The sequence below is a fragment of the Dendrobates tinctorius genome, unplaced genomic scaffold (genome assembly GCF_039654945.1).
Source record: "Dendrobates tinctorius isolate UK_male_01 unplaced genomic scaffold, ASM3965494v1 ptg000073l, whole genome shotgun sequence".
Lineage (NCBI taxonomy): Eukaryota > Metazoa > Chordata > Amphibia > Anura > Dendrobatidae > Dendrobates > Dendrobates tinctorius.
This window is the reverse complement of record NW_027361741.1, coordinates 27326142-27347032: the sequence shown is the minus strand read 5'-3', so window position 1 is coordinate 27347032 and position 20891 is coordinate 27326142. Positions and strand designations below refer to the sequence as shown.

Here is a 20891-nt window from a genome sequence, read left to right as displayed (position 1 = left end):
TCGTGAGATCACTATAGCAACGCGAGACTACCTCATCACAGGTCTCGCAAGGCATTACTGGGAACGCTGAGGCCCGGGAATGCAGCGCGGGACGCCGGAAGGTAAATATACACCGATTTTTTTATTTTTTTTTAGCATTTTAACATCCTATCTTTTACTATTGATGCCGCATAGGCGGCCTCAATAGTAAAAACCTGGTCACACTTGTCAAACACTATGTTTGACGAGTGTGACCAACCTGTCAATCACTTTCCAAGCGATGCTTCAAATCGCTTGGAAAGTGCTTGAATATCGCACGCAAAAATCGCGGCAAAATCGCGATCATAATCGCGCGATTTCTGGGAAGGAATCCGGTTTTTAGTAAGCGTTTTAAAACGCTACGTGTGCACATAGCCTTATTCTACTTTTTACAGGAATATGGTACCCAGGGCATGGAGGAGAGTCTCCTCTTCTCCGGACCCTGGGTACCATCCGCACATGAAGCGCTCACTTTACGCATGGTGGGCATAGCCACATGCATAAAGTGAGCATTTCAATGCAATCCTATGACGGCGGAATCACTGCGATTCCGCAGAAATAATGAACATGCTGCTGATTTTATCGATTCTGCAGCAGTAAAATCTACGGCATTGGCACAGCAACTGCGGAATCCCATAGGATTGCATGAGGGTGCGTTTTATTAGCCTTTTTTAAGCATTTCCACTGTGGCCAAAATGCAGCAGAAATGCATAAAAAACGCAACGTGGGCACACAGCCTAAATGAAGAAAAAATAAATATTTTTCAGATAAATACATTTCTTTATGTAAATTAAAAAACAATAAATGTACACATATTTAGTATAGCCGCGTCCGTAATGACCTGACCTATAAAACTGTCCCACTAGTTAACCCCTTCAGTGAACACCGTAAAAAATAAAAATAAAAAACAAGGCAAAAAACAATGCTTTATCATCATACTGTCAAGCAAAAAGTGGAATAACACGCGATCAAAAAGAAAGATATAAATAAACGTGATACCGCTGAAAACAACATCTTGTCCCACAAAAAATGAGCCGCCATACAGCGTCATCAGCGAAAAAATTATAAAAAGTTATAGTTCTCAGCATAAAGCGATGCAAAAATAATTATTTTTGATATAAAATAGTTTTTATTGTATAAATGCGCCAAAACATAAAAAAATGATATAAATGAGGTATCGCTGTAATCATACTAACCCGAAGAGTAAAACTGCCAGGACCATGTCATGGTTAGACCCTAACACATGGTACTTGACAGGCATAACACATTAAAGGAAGTGATTGATCCTTGCAATGCCAAATTTAATCAAAGGAATTTCTTGCACATTGGGAGTACAGTATATACTGTGTCAATATTTGTGGTTTGGGCGGGTCCTCTCAACATGAGCATGATGTGTTTTTTTTAACTATACTCTCATTCTTTGTACATGAGTGAACTTTATAATGGGATGTTCAATGGTTTTATGGCATTTGTCATTTTTTTAGCGATTTTGTTTTGTGAAAAGTACTCCTAAACCTTCAATATACTTCAGTAAGGCTTTATTTCATATGATCTCTTTATTATGTGTGAGAGTCACAAGTGTATCACGTGCTCCAGGGAGATTTCAGGTTAGAAGATTACTACATATTGTAAATTGCAGATCTTCCATTTAGCTTACGTGTTTGTGTCACATATAAAAAGGCTTTGGTTTCATTTGATGCTGAAGAGGTTAATGACCCTTTATATGCTGGACAGAAACATGCAGCTCCATTTCAGCTGCTTCTGATCTGGTCATTACCTCTCCCTTTAAAACCTGGCCACACCTTCTATTCCATGCCAGTGAAAGCTTTGCTTCCTAGCTCCTTGGAGACGCTTTGCTAAATTGGAGATCATTGTTGCTACTGGAGACTGTAGCGCGCATGCTTTCCTCATTGTTCTATTCCTATTTGGTTGGTATATTTCTCTATATACCTCTCTACCTTTGGTTAGTGTTTGTATGTTTGTTGTTTTCTGTTATCCCTGTCTGTCTTATGTGTTGATAACCTGGCATTTCTGTCCTGGGCCTGCTGAGGGAGGGGATGGGGACAGATTAGGAAATAATAGGAGAACAGTAAGGCTTATTGCCCAAACTTCTTCACATTTATGAGCAGGGATAGGTAGGACCTCAGTCCTAGGGATGGTTCAGGGCCCCTTTCCCTAATCAAGAACAGTCGCAGTGTGACAGTGGGAAGTAGTTTGTGTCTGAGTTTATTCTACATTCAGTAGCCATACACATTATAAATGCATCGTACTAATTGCAGTGCAAAATTGTCAACGTGGGTGACCTATTTGCAAAGTTGACCCCAAATCCTCCAGAATATAATAAGAGATGGCAAGTAATTGTTATTGACCTGTGTGATCTAAAACTAGATTGTGGCTTTTCAGCAAAAGTGGCAAATAATTAATTACATATTGAAATCAGGTGTCTGTTCACCAAGTGTGCACTGTGCTGTGCAGTGCTCCGTCAGATGACAAAGCAACGATTTCATGTATCGCAATAATATGACAAGAAGCACAGCACAATAAAACAAAATCAGACGAGACTTGCAAGACTTGCATGATAAGTTAAGTACTTAGTCTGCCTACTAGATAAACACCAAGATGTGGATATGTGGTCACACAAAAGATTCAATATATGGAAAGTTTTGTACTTACTGCATTGATCCCACTGAGCTGCTGTCCGATGTTAGTCACAATGATGGTAATCAGCTGCCATTTCACTGACTGATCGAAGAACAGCTCTAGAATCTTTTTCTGTTTTTCGCCTTTTAAAGCAAGTGATTCTTTTTGGATATCTTCCATTTCCATTTGGAAGTTGTGCGAACCATAAAATGATTTCAGTGCTGGTTGAAGAAAGTAAGATGCATATATAGTTACAAGTTACTAAAAACGAGAAAATTAAAAAATCCCAAAGGTACACCTATAAATTGAAAAATAAACTTAACTATATGGTCGCCACTCATGATTCCTATGTATCACTTTGGTTTTGTAATGGTTGCATTCTGGTATTACTGTTCTGGAGCTACTTTTACTAACAGAGGGACTATTGTTTATTGTGGAATCTGTAGATAGCACTGTTCTGAGGCAGTGTGACCGTCTGTCTTCAATCCTGGCTATGAATGGTCGGAACTCGGAAGCTGTACTTTGGGCACTGATCACTTTTCTAGGACAATGTGGATGGCTGAATGTTGGGAGCACTGTGACGAGGTCTGCTCTGGAGTCATTGTAATTGGAACATTTATCAGGGTGTAACTAGCATTGTGCTGGTCTACAGAAACAAGAGGCACTCTGGTTACAGTTTTGAGGCACTGTAGTAGTCTATGTCATGTGAGGACTGGATATAGCCTGGCACTGTGACTGGATTTGATCACACTGAATTGTGAGTCATTGTAGATACCACTGGTCTGGAGAATTGTGCCTGGCTCTGCTTTGAGAGCAGTGGTTAGCCTTATGGCTTGGCAATGTGAATGAGGAACCATGACATCTTAGTAATGATAATGGGTACTTCCGTGACCCCAGATCTCTAAACATTTCTAGCAGCAATGGTAGATCACTACTGTTTATAGTGAGGGATGGGCTCTGCAGTAGATGCTGGTTCACACACCAAACTTAGTTCACAGGTTCCAACAAACGTGCGGTTTATTAAAAGAAGTCCATAAACTGTCAGGCTGTCCGCAGCATTTCCACAACTCCCCACCCCGGGTAAAACGCATGTGGAATTTGCATGCATTTTCCCGCAAAACACAAGCATTTTGCAAGCGTTTTTAGCTTGCAGAATGCTAGCACTTTTCCAAGCGATTTGTAGCATTGCTTGGAAAAGTGATTGACAGGTTGATCACACTTGTCAAGCATAGTGCTTGACAAGTGTGACCAACTTTTTACTATTGATGCTGCCTATGTAGCATCAATAGTAAAAGATAGATTGTTAAAAATAATAAAAAAGATAAAAAATAGAGATATACTTACCCTCTGTCGGCCCCCGGAGTCCTCAGTGGTGCACGCGGCGCTACCAGCAACTTCCGTTCCCAGGGATGCATTGCGCGAATGACCTCCGATGACGCAGCAGTCACACGACCGCGACGTCATCTTGGGTGATTCTCGCAATACATACCTGGGAACGGAAGTTTCTGGTAGCGCCACGTGCACCGCTGAGGACTCCGGGGGCCGACAGAGGGTAAGTATATCCCTATTTTTTATTTTAATTCTATTTTTTACAGGAATATGGTGCCCAGGGCATGGAGGAGAGTCTCTTCTCCTCCAGACCCCGGGTACCATCCGCACATGAAGCGGAAGTCCTTACAACACATGGGCTCAGCCGTTTAAATATGAGCCTTTTCCTCTCAGACTCCAGCAGACTCTGAGCAACACATGCAGGGCTTTCTCACCTTTCAAAACACAGGACAAGTAAGACAGCCCCAGCTGCATTAAAATCAGACTATCCAAGACCTGGACTGAAGGTAAGTGAGCGGCTGATCCCACCTAGCTCTTTCAGCTGCTCGTAAAACCTGGACCCATAATTTGGACTCATAAAAACACCTCTCAGCACTATATGTGCTTGAGTTTGCTTCTCCGGGTCCTACATCACCAAGGTTTGGCACCTGGGAGACACATACTGTACCTTCCGTCTACAATCTGTCCAGCTGCCACCTAACAGTATAGATGATACTGGTGTGATCGGGGTACTGAATAATTTTTCTTTGGGGTGATAACTGCTTTGCTTTTCTAAACAAACATATACTTTCATGGGAAAAAGGATTGGAATTACCTGTTTAAGGTTGTTCGGTTTCATGACTTACCTTTTTGACATCGATATTCATCTTTCTTTTCCATCAGAAGGTATCTGGGACTTTCAGGAAAGCATGGTAGTGTCAATAGCTGTATAAGAGCCGGAATGGCACAAGAGGACAGGAGTAAAGACCAGGAGTTTTCACCACCTAGCACCTCTCTGAGACAGAACAATACATATGTGACTATTCAGACTGACATACACTAAAAAACAAACCAGCGTAAATAGTTATACAATACACTTAAATACATATTAGATGGACAGTATTTTAAAATAGATTAAAATATAAAAAACAAAAAAATATACTATTTTATTATTATTTGGCCTATCACTAGGATATTATATTTAAAAGAAATCCATCAGCAGGATCCCTTACCCCAAACTATTTAATTGATATGCAAATAAGGCTGAAAGACTGGTGTAGACCTGAAACCTCCACTCCAGATCTACCGTCACTCCAGCTCTTTTCCCCTCCCAGCTCCGCCTCCTACTGCTTGGCTGACGATTCCTTTGCCTGTAGTCACACAGCAAAGAGGCTATCAGTCAAGCCGGGGCACACGGAGGGGCCTGACAACAATAAGATGTGCCTAAATGCCGCTTCTTAGTCTCATCTTCTTATTCTCATCATCAAGACTAGCATACAAAATGCCATTCTTAAATAACCTGGCCCACAGTCAGCAAAAAAAAAACACAGAGATGGGAATAGCACCATAGACTTTATTATGTTTTCTATATGTGAAAACTACACAAGTTAAATGGTCTCTGTTATAATGTTGTTGTTTTTTCTTTAATCTAGCCTCTTGAGACCCATGAGATGCCACATTCTTGAGTATTCTGGACTATTGGATATCGGAGTAAAAAAATTTGCTTTATCTAATTTGGTATAAGAATGATAAGTAGCAGTTTTATTGAATGTAAAATGTGACATTACATCTTGAGCTTTAGCTAAGCATCTCCGTAATCTTCTGTAGTGTTAGACATTCCATACCTTAAGCCAACAATCTGTCCTGTCAAGATCCCAGTAGTCAGGAAGATATTAATGCCAACAGATGTTAGGCCCCTTATTCTCCTGGGAGCTATTTCTCCCAGATATAATGGTTGTACACACATCCCGACACCTACAAAAGAAAGCAAGCAATATTCTTTAAATCTCTGTATAGCATTGCATGGCATTGATTAAAAAACAATGAAAGAATAAATTGAGTCTCCTCTGGGGCTAGTGGTAAAGAGTACAGAGTTGCAAGGGTAGATTAAGGTCACCACGGGCATGGAGCAGCTCTTCCAGTCCATTACCATAACAGCTGTCGACGACACAGCCCTGCTCAAGAACACTTTTTACCATAAACTGGTCCTTGGTGCAGAAGTTCTAAGTTCCAGCTATGCCAGCACCAATGAGATTCGGCCCTGACAATCATCAAAATCCTCCCTGTTATGCCTATATGTTTTTAAAGGGGCACCATCAACTCCTTCACCAGGAAAATCATATGCATTGTTTTCCATTGTTAGAACCTGGCAATCAGTATAGAAATGACTGGACATATCCTTGGCTGATTTTTTTATAATTCATAAAACGGAGGTTTAAATATTTTAAAAATAAGATTCCTGACATAACACAGATGAACTATCACTCGCAAGCAACGGGTTAAGATTCAACTGGCATTTGCATGGTGAAAACAGTCAACACATTGCTTCCACATATCATGGTCTATTAATATTTAACACCTCAACCTCCATTCATTAACAGCAACATTTGCATTTTTAGCCTTAAAAAAGCGCAGTTCAGCAGATTTAAGGTAATAAATTAATAATGACAGTGAGGTGACATTGATGTTCTCTCTTTTCTTTCACTTCTTTATTTTTATCTAATCTAACATTATACCGTATCCGTATATATTTTTTAATAAAAAATTTATAGAATTGCGGTTTTAAAGTTTTCATAGACAGTGTAGGCCACATTTGGCCTACACTAATCTAACAGAAAATACCCAAAAGCGACACCATTCTAAAAACAGCACTCCTCATGATGTGCAAAACCACATTCAAGAAGTTTATTAACCCTTCAGGTGGTTTACAAGAACTAAAGCAACGTGGAAGGAAAAAATGAACATTTTACTTTTTTCACAAAAAATTTACTTTGGAACCAAACTTTTTTATTTCCCCAAGGGTATCATGAGAAAATGGACCACAAAATTTGTTGTGTAATTTCTCCTGAGTACACCAATGCTCAGAATGGAGGGAGGGCCGTTTAACATTTTGAATGCAAAATTGGCTGAAATCAATGGCTGGCGCCATGTTGCGTTTGGAGACCCCCTGATGTACCTAAATAGTGGAACCCCCAATGCTAACTCCAACCCTAACCCTAACACACTCCTATCCCTAATCCTAACCCTAATGATAACCCTAACCACAGCACACCCCTAACCCTAATCCCAACCCTAATCATAACACCAACAATAACCCTAACACTCCCCTAACCCTAACCACAGCCCTAACCCCAACACCACCTTAACCCCAGCACAACAATCCTAACCCCAACACAACCCCAACCCTAGCCATAACCCCAACTCTATCCCTAACCCCAATTCTAACCATAACCCTAACCCTAGCCTCAACCCTAACCCTAGCCTCAGCCCAAGCCCAACCCCAACCCTAACCCTAGCTCAACCCTAACCCTAGCTCAATCCTAATGCTAGCTCAACCCTAAATCTAGCTCAACCTTAACCCTAGCCCCAACCCTAACCATAGCCCAACCCTTACCCTAATGGAAAAATGGAAATAAATATATATTTTTTATTATTTTTACCTAACCAAGGGGGTGAAAAAGGAGGGTTTGATTTACTATTCTTTTTATTTTGATCACTGTGATAGACCCTACCACAGTGATCAAAATGCAAAATGAACGAATAGGAAAAATTCCCTATTGTTGCCGGGTGCCGGCCAGCAGATCTCAGCGGGCGCACTACGCATTTACCCACCATTTTCTTCCCAGAAGAAGACGCCCATGGCTGGGGGACATCACCAGGGGATGCCGGAGGATCCAGGTACACTGGAGGCACCTGGGGACCCCATTTCTCTCTCCTCTAATGTGCTAGATCATATCAGAGGAGAGAGAAATTAAATGGGAAATCAGACTTTTTTTGCTGTAGCCGTTATTCCGTGATTAGTGGTGATCGCAACACTGGGGTCGGTAAAACCAACCCGAATCAAGTTCTCTAGGGTCTCAGCTACCCCCGGTAGCCGAGACCCCAGAGATTTTCTGACGCTGAGGGGCTTAATACATTTATTTCTCAGTGCTGTTAAAAAGCAGCGCTGAGAAATAAGTACCCTTAACTGCCGCCGTTAAAAGGCATATAATAATAATAATACATTTTATGTCTACAGTTCTGACATATTCCGCAGCACTTTATATTTCAGAGGGGACATCTACAGACAATAGACATTACAGCATAACAATAATCACATAGATCATAACAGATACCAAGAGGAATGAGGGCCCTGCTCGCAAGCTTACAATCTATGAGGAAAAAGGTAGACACTAAAGGTGGGTGGTAACAATTGCCCTGATTGTATGGACCAGCCATAATGTTAAGTGTGTAACAGTACGGACACAGAGGGCTAATGGATGCATAAAGCATGTGGGAACATGATACGGGGAATCTGGTTATGGTAAAACTTTTGGCTGTGCCACACAGGGATAGATTAGGTTAATGTGTTGAGGCGGTAGGCCAGTCTGAATAAATGCGTTTTCAGGGCACACTTAAAATTGTGGAGACTGGGGACTAATTGTATTGACCTGGGAAGTGCATTCCCAAGAATTGGCGCAGCACGTGTAAGGTCTTGGAGACGGGAGTGGGAGGTTCTGATTATTGAGGATGCTAACCTCAGGTCATCAGCAGAACATAGGGCGTGGGTAGGGTGATATACTGAAACAAGCGGGGAGATATAGGGTGGTGCTGAGCCATGGAGAGCTTTGTGGGTGAGGGTAATAAGTTTATACTGAATTCTGGAGTGGATGGGTAGCCAGTGTAATGACTGGCACAAGGTAGAGGCATCGGTGTAACGATTGGGGAGGAATATGATCCTGGCTGCAGCATTCAAGACAAATTGGAGGGGGGAGAGTTTGGTAGGAGAGAGACCGATTAGAAGAGAGTTATAATAGTTGAGACGAGAATGAATAAGAGAAACAGTAAGAGTTTTTGCGGAGTCAAAAGTAAGAAAAGGTCGAATTCTAGCAATATTTTTGAGGTGCAGATAACAAGAGCGAGCCAGTGATCGGATGTGGGGGGCAAAGGAAAGCTCGGAGTCAAGTATGACCCCAAGACAACGGGCATGTTGCTGGGGAGTAATAGTGGAACCACACACGGAAATGGCAAAGTCGGGTATAGATACATTAGTAGAGGGAGGAAACACAAGGAGTTCATTCTTTGACAGGTTCAGTTTCAGATATAGTGAGGACATGATGTTAGACACAGCGTTTAGACAATCGCTGGTATTTAAGGGGTCATTAAGGGGTTTAAGCTCTTCGCTGACCTGTGAGTTTAGTGTGACATGTAGATGGACTCATTGGCCACATTAAAATCTGATACTTGTATGGTCATATTAACTTAGTACAGTACAAGATGCTACAATATATCTATAAGTAGCTGGCAATGGTGTTGAAAAGTCAACAGTGTTATATTCAGGCAAAAATGCACATAAATAATATAGCTACCAAAACTGAAAGAAATCGTAGTTACTGTTGTATTTCCTTAAAGAGTTACAGTCATTTTAATTTAATAAATAAACAATATTCATGAAAACAACTTTGTAATACATCTTATCACAGAAATCTGCTTTTTTCTCCTCTTTAATAAGGCTGTGTGCACACGTTGCAGATTTTGATGCGGATCAGCAACGTTTTTGGACACGCTGAATTGCACAAAATCTGCAATGTAGTGCACAAACAATGTTAATCTATAGGAATCCTGAATTTGGTGTGCACGTACTGCGGAAAAATACGCACAGATTTGCAGCGTTTTATTTTCCGCAGCATGTCAATTCTTTTTGCGGATCTGCAGGGTTTCTGCACACATTGACTACCTTGGAGTCAGGCAAATCCACAGCAAAACCTCAGGTTTAAAAAGATCTGCGGTTTTGCTGCGGAATTGCGTGCGAGAAACGCTGCAGATCGGGAGGATGAGGAAGAGTGTGTGGGCGGAGACGGTGTTGGCGGAGACTGTGTGTGGTGAATATGTGTGCGGGTCTGTGTGCGGGTGTCTGTGTGTTCCTGTGTGTGTGGGTGGCTGCGGGGGTCAGCAGGTGTATGAGGGTCTGTGTGTGTCTGTTTGTTAGTCAGGCATCGTCCGATGGGACTACTAGTCCCATCCGGCTATGTCTGCTACAGTGACAGCATTAGCCGACGATGGGACAGTAGTAGTCCCATCATCCGGCTACTGTGTTGAAGTGTAAAAAAAAAAAACACATACACACATACAGTGCATACCATACAGCTAATCCCCGATGCCCTCGACCACCTGCAAAAAAAATAAAAATAAAAAAACAACAGTATACTCCCTGTTCCAACGTAATCCATTTAATAAAGATTGTCCCATGACAGGGGTGGGCAATTAATTTTCCCGAGGGGCCACATGAGAGACAATGACTGTCGTGGAGGGCCAAACTAATAACTTGAAATTAATTCTACTAAATATTAATTTATTACCGTATATACTAGTGTATAAGCCGACCTGTGTATAAGCCAACCCCCCTAATTTTGCCACAAAAAACTGGGAAAACTTAATGACTCGTATAAGCAACAAACTGGAGCAAGTTCAGAAAAGAGCGACCAGAATGGTGACCGGTCTGCAAACCCTGTCTTATGAGGAAAGGTTGCAGGATTTGGGAATGTTTAGTTTGCAAAAGAGAAGACTGAGAGGAGACTTAATAGCTGTCTACAAATATCTAAAGGGCTGTCACATTGTAGAAGGATCAACTTTATTCTCATTTGCACAAGGAAAAACTAGAAGTAATGGGATGAAATTGAATGGGAAGAGACACAGATTAGATATTAGAAAAAACTTTTTGACAGTTAGAGTGATCAATGAGTGGAACAGGCTGCCACGAGAAGTGGTGAGTTCTCCTTCAATGGAAGTCTTCAAACAGAGGCTGGACAGACATCTGACTGGGATGATTTAGCGAATCCTGCTTTGAGCAGGGGGTTGGACCAGATGGCCCAGGAGGTCCCTTCCAACTCTACGATTCTATGATTCTAAGCCTAGGGTTAAATGGTGGTCCAAGGTGATGCTCCATAGATAAACCCCTCATATGCTGCTGCACAAGAGTTAATGCTGGCCCAAGAAGATGCTCCATAAATACCCCCCATATGCTGCTGCACAAGGGTTAATGCTGCCCCATAAGATGCTCCATAAATACCCCCATAATATGCTGCTGCACAAGGCTTAATGCTGCCCCATAAGATGCTCCATAAATACCCCCATATGCTGCTGCACAAGGGTTAATGCTGCCCCATAAATACCCCCATATGCTGCTGCACAAGGGTTAATGCTGCCTCATATATACCCCTTTATGCTGCTGCACAAGGGTTAATGCTGCCCCATAAGATGCTCCATAAATACCCCCCATAATATGCTGCTGCACAAGGCTTAATGCTGCCCCATAAGATGCTCCATAAATACCCCCATATGCTGCTGCATAAGGGTTAATGCTGCCCCATAAATACCCCCCATATGCTGCTGCACAAGGGTTAATGCTGCCCCATAAATACCCCCCATATGCTGCTCCGTAAGATACTCCATAAATACCCCTTATTTGCTGCTGCCGCAATAAAAAAATTAAATACTCACCTCTCCGTCGCTGAGGGCCAGGTACCGGTGTCCTGAGCCCCCGGCACCGGCGATATTCACCTGTCCCTGTTCCATTGCCATCCACCGCTGTGTCTCCTGGGTCTCTTCAGTGACAGCAGAGGGTGCACACTGACTACGTCATCGCGCCCACTGACATCACAGCAGGAGGACCCGGAGACACAGCGGTGCACGGCTTGGAACGGGGACAGGTGAATATTACTCTGCCCCCGTCATGGTCACCTCTCCTGGCACTTCTCTGCAGCCCCTGCTTCTCCTCTGCCGACTGCTTCCTGCATTCAGATGGTCACGTGGTACGACTCATTAAACTCATAAATATGCACATATTCATGAGTTTAATGAGCGGTACCACATGACTGCTGAATGCAGGAAGCAGACGGCAGAGGAAGAAACAGGGGCTGCAGAGTAGTGCCAGGAGAGGTGAGTATGATCTCTGACACCCCTGCTCCCGCTCCCCCACCCACCCCCCAGTATATGACTCACGTATAAGCCAAGAGGGGACTTTCAGCCAAAAAAAATGGGCCGAAAATCTCGGCTTATACACGAGTATATATGGTAATATTAATTGTATCACTTAATATTGAGCAAAATTAAGTATGCTGACACCCCCTATATCTTTGAACCCCCCCACAGCCTCTTATCTACAGCATGAGCCACACACAGCCTCCCTATATATTGCATGAGCCCCACACAGCCTCCCTATATATGGCATGAGCCCCACACAACCTCCCTATATATGGCATGAGCCCCACACAGCCTCCCTATATACAGCATGATCCCCACACAGCGTCCCTATACATGACATGAGCCCCACACAGCCTCCCAATATACAGCATGAGCCCCACACAGCCTCCCCTTGTACAGCACAAGCCCCGCACAACCTCCCCATGTACAGCATTAGTCCCACACAGCCTCTTCATGTAGAGCATGAGCCCCACACAGCCTCTCCATGTACAGCATGAGCCCCACACAGCCTCCCCATGTACAACATGAGCCCCACAAGGCCTCCCCATGTACAGCATGATTCCCACACAGCCTCCCCATGTACTGTATGAGCCACAGTTTCCCCATATACTGCATGAGGCCTCACACAGCCTCCCCATAAACTGCATGAGCCCCACACAGCCTTCTTTTACTCAGCATGAGCCCCACAGTCTCTCCACATGCTGAATGAGGCCCCACACAGCCTCTCATACACTGCATGAGGCCCCCACTGCCTCCCCTTATACTGATTGAGCCCCACACAGCCTCCCCGTATATTGCATGACAGTATACAGCCTTCTCATAGCCTCACCATGTGCAGCATGACACACCCATAGCCTCCCATTGTGCAGCATGACACCCCCATAGCCTCCCATTGTGCAGCATGACACCCCCATAGAATCCCCATGTTCACCCTCATAGAATCCTCATGTTCACCCCCATAGAATACCCATGTTCACTCCCATAGATTCCCCATGTTCACCCCATAGAATCCCAATGTTAACCCCCATAGAATCCCCATGTTAACCCCAATAGAATCCCCATGTTCACCCCCATAGAATCCCCATGTTCACCCCCATAGTATCTCCATGTTTACCCCCATAGAATCTCCATGTTCACCTCCATAGAATCCCCATGGTCTCCCCATACAATCAACATGTGCTGTCTGTCACCCCTGTAGAATACCCGTGTTCACCCCAAAGAATCCCCATGTTCACTCCCATATTCAAACACATGGAAAAAAACACCACATACTCACCTTGGTCTGTTCCCAGGCACCCTGCTTCTGCTTCTGTTGCCGTCTCCGGCGGTACACAGCTGACGCGATGAGATGGCGTCATCGCGTCAGCTGTTTCACATGCTGATTGGTGGAGGAAGTGGCTGGAGGCCACTACTCCACCAATGCTGACTGCGGGAGACAGCGAGTGGGCAGGCACAGTGCAGCTGGCAGACCTCTTGGTTTTCGGCCCTCTGGCTGTCTCAGTCCAGCCCACGGGACGCACTTTGCCCAGGTCTGTCCCATGACGATCTCCCGTGTAGAACTGTCACATTTGCAGATGTGACTGCTCTCCAGGGGCCTCCAGTGATACAATGACGGCAGGTATCCTCCCGCAGTGGATCACTCTGCCTTCAGAGCTCACTGGATTTCACCCTGTCACTTGCAGCACCGCTGCGTTGGAAAATTCTCATGCAGCAGGGCCATAAAGTGAGAGCATAATCTTCCGTGAACCCTCAGTGATAACACTGCAGGAGCCATTATCTCCTGTCAATGTGTCACTGGTGGCTCTGTAGAGCGGTCACATCTCCTGATGTGACAGCTCTATAGGGGAGATCATCATGGGACACTCATTATTAATGGATTGCATCAGAACAGGGAGTATTTGTGTTGGTATATTATTTATTTATTTATTTACAGGTGATCGAGGGTGTCACAGGAATTAGGAGTACAATAAAGATGGGAAACTGTGTTTAGTGTTTTATTTCATTACAATAATTTATTCTGGCTGTGTGTTTATTTAACCCCTTAACAACTATAGGATTAGTAATGGATAGGTATCTTACTGATGCCTCTTCATTACTAAGCTGGGCTTGATGTCACCTTACAATACAAAGGTGACATCAACCCCACAATTATTACCCCATATGTCACCACTATGAGGCAGTGGGAAGAGAGAGGCTAAGTGCCAGAATTGGCGTTTCTTAGAGATGCGCCATTTCTGGGGCTGCTGAGAGCTGTTGTTTGTAGCCGGGGGGGGCAATATCCTAGAGTAGGACCCGTGGAAGTGCAGCCACTCAGAATGGCCAACGTCCTCTTACCACGCACATTGCTCCCCTGCCGAAGATTTTATATATGCAATAAAGGTGGATTTTATGAACGATGAGTGCCATCCTTATTTTTCTTTGCTTGGATTCTGAAATTGACTTTCAGGGATAGATCACCCGTTCTCAGAGCATAAAAGTGTTTAGTGTGTTTTATTGCGAGGAATTAATTGGCGATATAACGGTGCTGGTGCTTTGCTTCTTTCTTTGGATTAATTATTAAAATTTGTTATATATTCACTTATTTGTTTTGTGTGTGTAAACATTACTTTAGAATATGGTATGTGATGATATTATGGTCTTCAGTGGAGAAAACAATATATCTTTATTTACGCTAGCCCTACGCTAGCCTGCTATCCCTTCCTGACAGTGGAGGTTGGCACCCTAAAAGATACGATCATTTGGTGCCCCCACTCCGCGGCGGCTGTCCCAGACTCACCCTAAATGACCCTTATAAACTACAGGTGGGAAAACAATAAGCAAATAAAAGAGATGAAAAATATAGTGCTTAATATAATACACAGGCTATTAATACACAGGCTATTAATGTACAATATATAAAAATATATAGCGTGGCTGGAAGCTAAGTTTGGGTTAACCCCCAGCTGTTTCTTTGATTTTTTTCTGGCATTTGTTATCATTCATTGCCTTCTATGTGAACCAATATAAATATAATTCTGATGTTCCTTTATTGAACCTTTATTTTTTACCTCTTGTTTGTGCTTGTCTGATTTACTGCAGAGAGATTGTTTTTGGCTCTATCTGATAATGCATTTGGAATCTATGTTTTCTGTAGTCTATTAATACCCAAAAAGACAAGATTGCTCCTATCTACTGGCAGCTTATGAAATCTGTATTTTCTGTGGTCTATTAATACCCAAAAAGACAAGACTTGTTACTATCTATTGGCTATACAAGAGGTTTTTCTATGTTTACATGTAATAGCCTGTCTTTTATATATTGTACATTAATAGCCTGTGTATTATATTAAGCACTATCTTTTTCATCTCCAAGTTTAGAATTGTGTTATTGCACTAGGGGGGTGTTTTTTACCTCAATTTATTAAAGTTTCATGTTTTTAAAAAGGATTATATGATTGCACTTTTGATATTTCTTCCCAGGTCCTGTGGACATTTTCTTGAATATCTTTATTTAGCTAACAACGCATACAAATCCGCATGAAAATCCTCATGAAAACTTATAAAAAACACATCAAAAACACCCAGATTTTTACCTGCGTTTTCTGCAAAGAGAGGAAGAATCTGCGCAGAAAATTTCACAGGCAAGTCCGCAATGTGTGCACACACCTTAATAGTTAAACTTTACAAGCTCTAACTGTCATCTTCCATCTCAGTAATGTGAAAATCTGTATTCACTGAAGAAAGATTTTAACCGCTTCCCGACCGCCAACGGTAGATAAACGTCAGCACTTGCTGGGCTTTGTGCAGCACCGACGTTTGTCTACAGTCGGCGATTTTGTGCCCCCCGGGACCCCCACGTACCTTATAAAGCAGGGATCGCGGCACAAAATGCTTCCTGTAACCCCCAACCTCATCGATACCCAATTGGTTCAGGTCCTGATGACGTCAGCGTCACAACAGCCAATGAGAGAGATCACTGGGAAAGTTTGTTGTAGCAAAGAACTTTCCCGGCGATCTGCCTCATAGTAACGCTGTTTCTCCTCTGATCTTTCACTGACAGTGTGACAAGCGCTGCTGGCAACAGATGTGCCAGACAACGATCTTGTCATAAAGTAAGAAAAAGCAGATAGGACAGGTTAGGGCTCGTGATATAGCTAGGGTTAGGGTTAACGGTACGGTTAGGGTTAGTGCTATAGTTAGGATTACTGTTAGGGTTAGGGTTACTGTTAGTGCTATAGTTAGGATTACTGTTAGGGTTAGGGTTACTGTTAGTGTTAGTGCTATAGTTAGGATTAGTGCTATCGTTAGGGTTACTGTTAGGATTAGGGTTAGGCTAAAGTTAGGGTTACTGTTAGGCTAAAGTTAGGGTTAGGCTAAAGTTAGGGTTAGGCTAAAGTTAGGGCTAGTGTTAGGCTAAAGTTAGAGTTAGGGTTGGGGCTAAAGCTTGGGTTAGGATTGAGGCTAAAATTAAGGTTAGAGTTGGGGCTAGGGTTAGGGTTGGGATTAGGGTTAGGGGTGTGTTGGGGTTAGGGTTATTGGGTGAGATTAGGTTTAGGGGTGTGTTGGTTTTTCGTTTGTAGCTAGGGTTATGGTTAGGGTTGGGACTAGGGTTAGAGGTGTGTTGGGGTTAGACTTGGAACAAGAATTGGGGGTTTCCACTGTTTAGGCACATCAGGGGCTCTGCAAACGCAACATGACGCCCGCAGACCATTCCATCAAAGTCTGCATTCCAGAACATCACTACTTCCCTTCCGAGACCCACTGTGTGCCCAAACAGTAGTTTTCTCCCACATATGGGGTACCAGCAAACTCAGGAAAAATTGGACAACAACTTTTGGAGTCCAATTTCTCCTGTTATCCTTGTGAAAATAAAAAATTGGGGGCTAAAAGACCATTTTTGTGAAAAAAAATTATTTTTATTTTCACGGCTCTACATTATAAACATTAGTGAAACACTTGGGGGTTCAAAGTGCTCACCACACATCTAGATAAGTTCCTTGGGTGGTCTTGTTTCCAAAATGGGGTCACTTGTGGGAGGTTTCTACTGTTTAGGCACATCAGGGGCTCTGCAAACGTAACATGACGCCGGCACACCATTCCATCAAAGTCTGCATTCCACAGAGTCACTATTTCCCTTCCGAGCCCCACCGTGTGCCCAAACAGTAGTTTTCTCATACATATGGGGTACCAGTGTACTCAGGGCAAATTGAAGGACATCTTTTGGTGTCCATTTTCTGAAAAAAAAGGTAAAATGTCAATTATTCTTTAAGACAGAAATGTGTAAGTAGATACTTGCCTTTTGACTACCGGGATGCAGTAGCAATTACATGAGTCATTTGTGACCCTGTGTCATGGACAAGCCATGAGTCAGGGAAGTCAAGGAGTCTGAGGTCATAAGCCAGGAGGGTACGTCATAAATAGAGGGTGAGTCAAAGATGTGGTTAGGTCTCTGTCTGGGGTCAGAATTCCAAGAAGGTAGCGGATCAAGATAAAGGGGTTAGGCAAACGGATGGCCAAAAGGCAAATCCAAGGTTGGGTAGCAAAGATAAGAATATAAGAATGCGCAAAACACATCAAACACACACCTCTTGAGCTAAGTTACAACTGGCAATGTTCTAATCATTGCCGGCAACCTAAATAACCAGGTAAACACCCACAGCTGGTGACACCCCACAGCCACGGCCAGTTTGGACAGCTGAGCTGTCATTCACAATACTGAAAGCTCAACACAGTACTGAAGCACCTTAGGACACTGAGTGGTGGAATCGTGTCACTGTTTTTGTACAGAGCTGTGGAGAACTACTAATTGTCAGGAACACCGCACTGCACTTGCTCACTGAGCCAGTGCACGTGTCCTGAGTACAAAAACAGTGCTCAAAGATACCTGTGCAGCGGGGCAGCAGCGGTGACGATGCGTGCTTCAGACTATCAGGACCTGAAGCACGTGACTGCTGGGGGTGTGACCTAAGCTCCACAGAGCTAGGAGCTGGACGGAAACACCTAGAAAGGTAACTATGGGACAAGTTACCAAGGGGCTTAGACAGGGATGTAAACCAGATCAAGCCGGGTCAAAGCACGAGATAGCAGGACAGTACCAAAGGGTTAGACAGAGCGAATAGTCAGGACATAGCAATAGATCAGAAAACCAGAACAGGCAATGGACGGTACAATAGGGACAAACTGTAACGGAGTAACAATAGCCAAGCCAGGAAGTCAGAACCGGAGAAGACAATAGTACCAAAATAAGAGACGGAGTACAGAGTGAGGGGACAGACCGGGTCATACACGGAAATCAAACAAGCAATGCAGTATACACGCACACCAGGCGGGTCAGACACACAGCCAGAATAACAATATAGCTGAAAGGGAATCCTAGTCTGGAGTGAGTATAAATACCCCTCCCAGATCCAAAGAGAGGCTGGCAAAAGTTAACCCTGTGAGAACAGGACATTAACCATATCCTAACCATGACACTAATGCTCTTAGACTGGTCATAGGTTTGATTGTCAGATTATTACTGGTAAATAAAGCACACAGGGTTGTGAGGACAGAGCTTTAATAAGAAAGAATAAGTCTGATTAATTCCCACTTGCATTGCCTTATCTTTATTTAATGAGCCATACTGCACTTTACAAACTTTAATTGGAGAAGGCTAGTTGTCAGATTGTCTGTCAAGGATTTTTTGTTCTTTTTTACAATGTAAAATTAACTAATATTACATGAGATCCTAAGGGTGCTTTCACACTGCATTCTGGTACCCGTTCGTTGGTCCCTTCGGGGCTTACCTCCGAACCCCCACAAAACGTGAATTAGGTGTATTCACTGATAGGGCCATAGATTATAACAATGACGACAGAGTACCTGAATTTTACATCTGATTTCTTGACCATGTCAAGGGTGAAGAAACCATCGGTGCAACATGTTCAGCCACCGAAGAGGTAAGGGGCCACTTCCACCATCAAAACAGTATATAAAGGAGTGCATTATAATGAACTAAAGGGACCACATACTGGTCCTGCATAATGTTCATCTTCTTTCTCTGTTTGTCCCTATATCATATGATTCAGACACCTCATATAATCACGTGTTGTAATATAAAAAATGCATCAAAAGACAGAAGTGACATGCAGTGAGATGCATTTTTCAACCAATTGAAAAAAAAAGCAATGACGGGAGATAAACAGCAAGAAGCAGCAAGAAAGTCATACCCAGAGAATGCTGTAGTTTTTAAAAACTAGAACAATTAACAACTACACAAGTTTTGGGAACAAGAGAAAAAAAAACATAGAACGTGGAGCTTTTCTACAAATGCTTTTTGTAAAGGCATTCTAAAAATTGGCTTTACCCTCCTAAAATAATCTACACCAATAAAAAAGACCAGGTTAATAGACATAACTTAGGTGAAGAAGCTATCGTCAGCCCTACAAACAGTTAACTTTATAGGATTTCTATGATTAGCGCATATTATAGAAGAAAGCCAGTGTGTTACATGGTGGCAGAGCAGCTTGCTGCATATGTAAAGCAGGTAAAAGGATGCATTAACACAGAGGTGCAGAACAAGGGTTAACAAGGGTGTGGTTTACTTAACAGAAAAAGGGGTTCTCCTCGCAGGGAGCCAACAAGGGGTTAAACAACTTTAACAGTGTAAGGGTTAATTTAACTCAGTCTTTTTATCAGGTTCAATTTATCGTGACTCCGCTGTCCTTTACACACTTGCAGTCCAATCTGTGATGGGATACTGCTTCTTCAGGTTTCCCCGCCCAACACATGGTCCCGCTTCTGGCGGCAGCGGGTGGTCACTGGGTTTGCCTGCTGAGCCCCTAGACCATTGAACTGCACAGCCGAAGAGTGAAGCTCTGCACAAGTCTCTACTCTGCGTGTGCTTTCCTGTCCACCCGCCAATACCTGGATGGCAGCACTGCAATGCTTCACTTGGCGCCCGACTCTCGGTACGCCAGCTGATATCTGGTTAGCCACACCACAATGCTTCCCTTGGTGCCCATCTCTCTGCACACTCACTGGTACCTGGGAGTCCCCCCTGCACCCGTCCTGGGTCTCTGCTCTGCAGTCTGTCTCTCTTAGTGGCGCGCACCAGGTCCTGGTCTCTCTTCCCTGTGGAAGGAACTCTCTGCCTTTTCGCACACTCGAGTTTCCCTCTTCCCCTGGCTTACCATGTCCCCTCTCTGCAGGTCATGGGTCTGTGCCATCCTCAATTTCCTTCCCCCTGCAACAAGAAGCGCAGCCCCAGCAGTTCCGGACCCGGTGCTCTGTCAGCACCCACAGCCCGGTCTTCCTCCTTACCATTCCATTTCTTCCAGGTCTCCATCCTCTATAGTCACTCTGCAACGAGTGGACGTTCTCTTTCCATTCTGTTCCTCGGGGGCAGGCATTCCTATCCAAGGACTATCCCCTCCAGGTGCAGCATTCCCTCCAATGGGTATGACCATTGGAGAAGTAGGCAAATCTACATTGTTGACTGCCTCATGTAGGGCAACTCCCTGACATGTGTCCCATTTTTCCACAAGTTCAACACTCACTTTTTAGCCTGTCTGGTGGGAACTTTGGTCTGTATCGCTGTCCTCTGGGAGAGGCATACCCCCTCTGTAATCGTTCTTCATCCCAGGATATAGGATTAGATTCTGAGGTTGCTGCTTTAGTTTTTCTTATGCTCCGTATCTCTCCACTAATTTCTCTTATCTCCTGGCGTAAGTTACCCCGGTGTATAAGATTGGATTCCAAGGTAGCAGCAAGGGCTTCTTTTACGCT

The 20891-nt window shown here is 43.5% G+C and overlaps 1 protein-coding gene across 1 annotated transcript in view; it reads right to left on the bottom strand.

Annotated features, from left to right (window-relative positions):
• LOC141096210 (solute carrier family 2, facilitated glucose transporter member 11-like) overlaps positions 1-20891 on the bottom strand; it is a 252288-nt gene that overhangs the window by 66603 nt on the left and 164794 nt on the right. Inside the window, exons 5-7 of the mRNA XM_073582696.1 lie at positions 5811-5940; positions 4833-4981; positions 2692-2879 (exon numbers count right to left, since the gene is read on the bottom strand). Of these exons, the coding sequence (XP_073438797.1) occupies positions 2692-2879; positions 4833-4981; positions 5811-5940 (467 nt within the window). The remainder of the gene's footprint in view (positions 1-2691; positions 2880-4832; positions 4982-5810; positions 5941-20891) is intronic.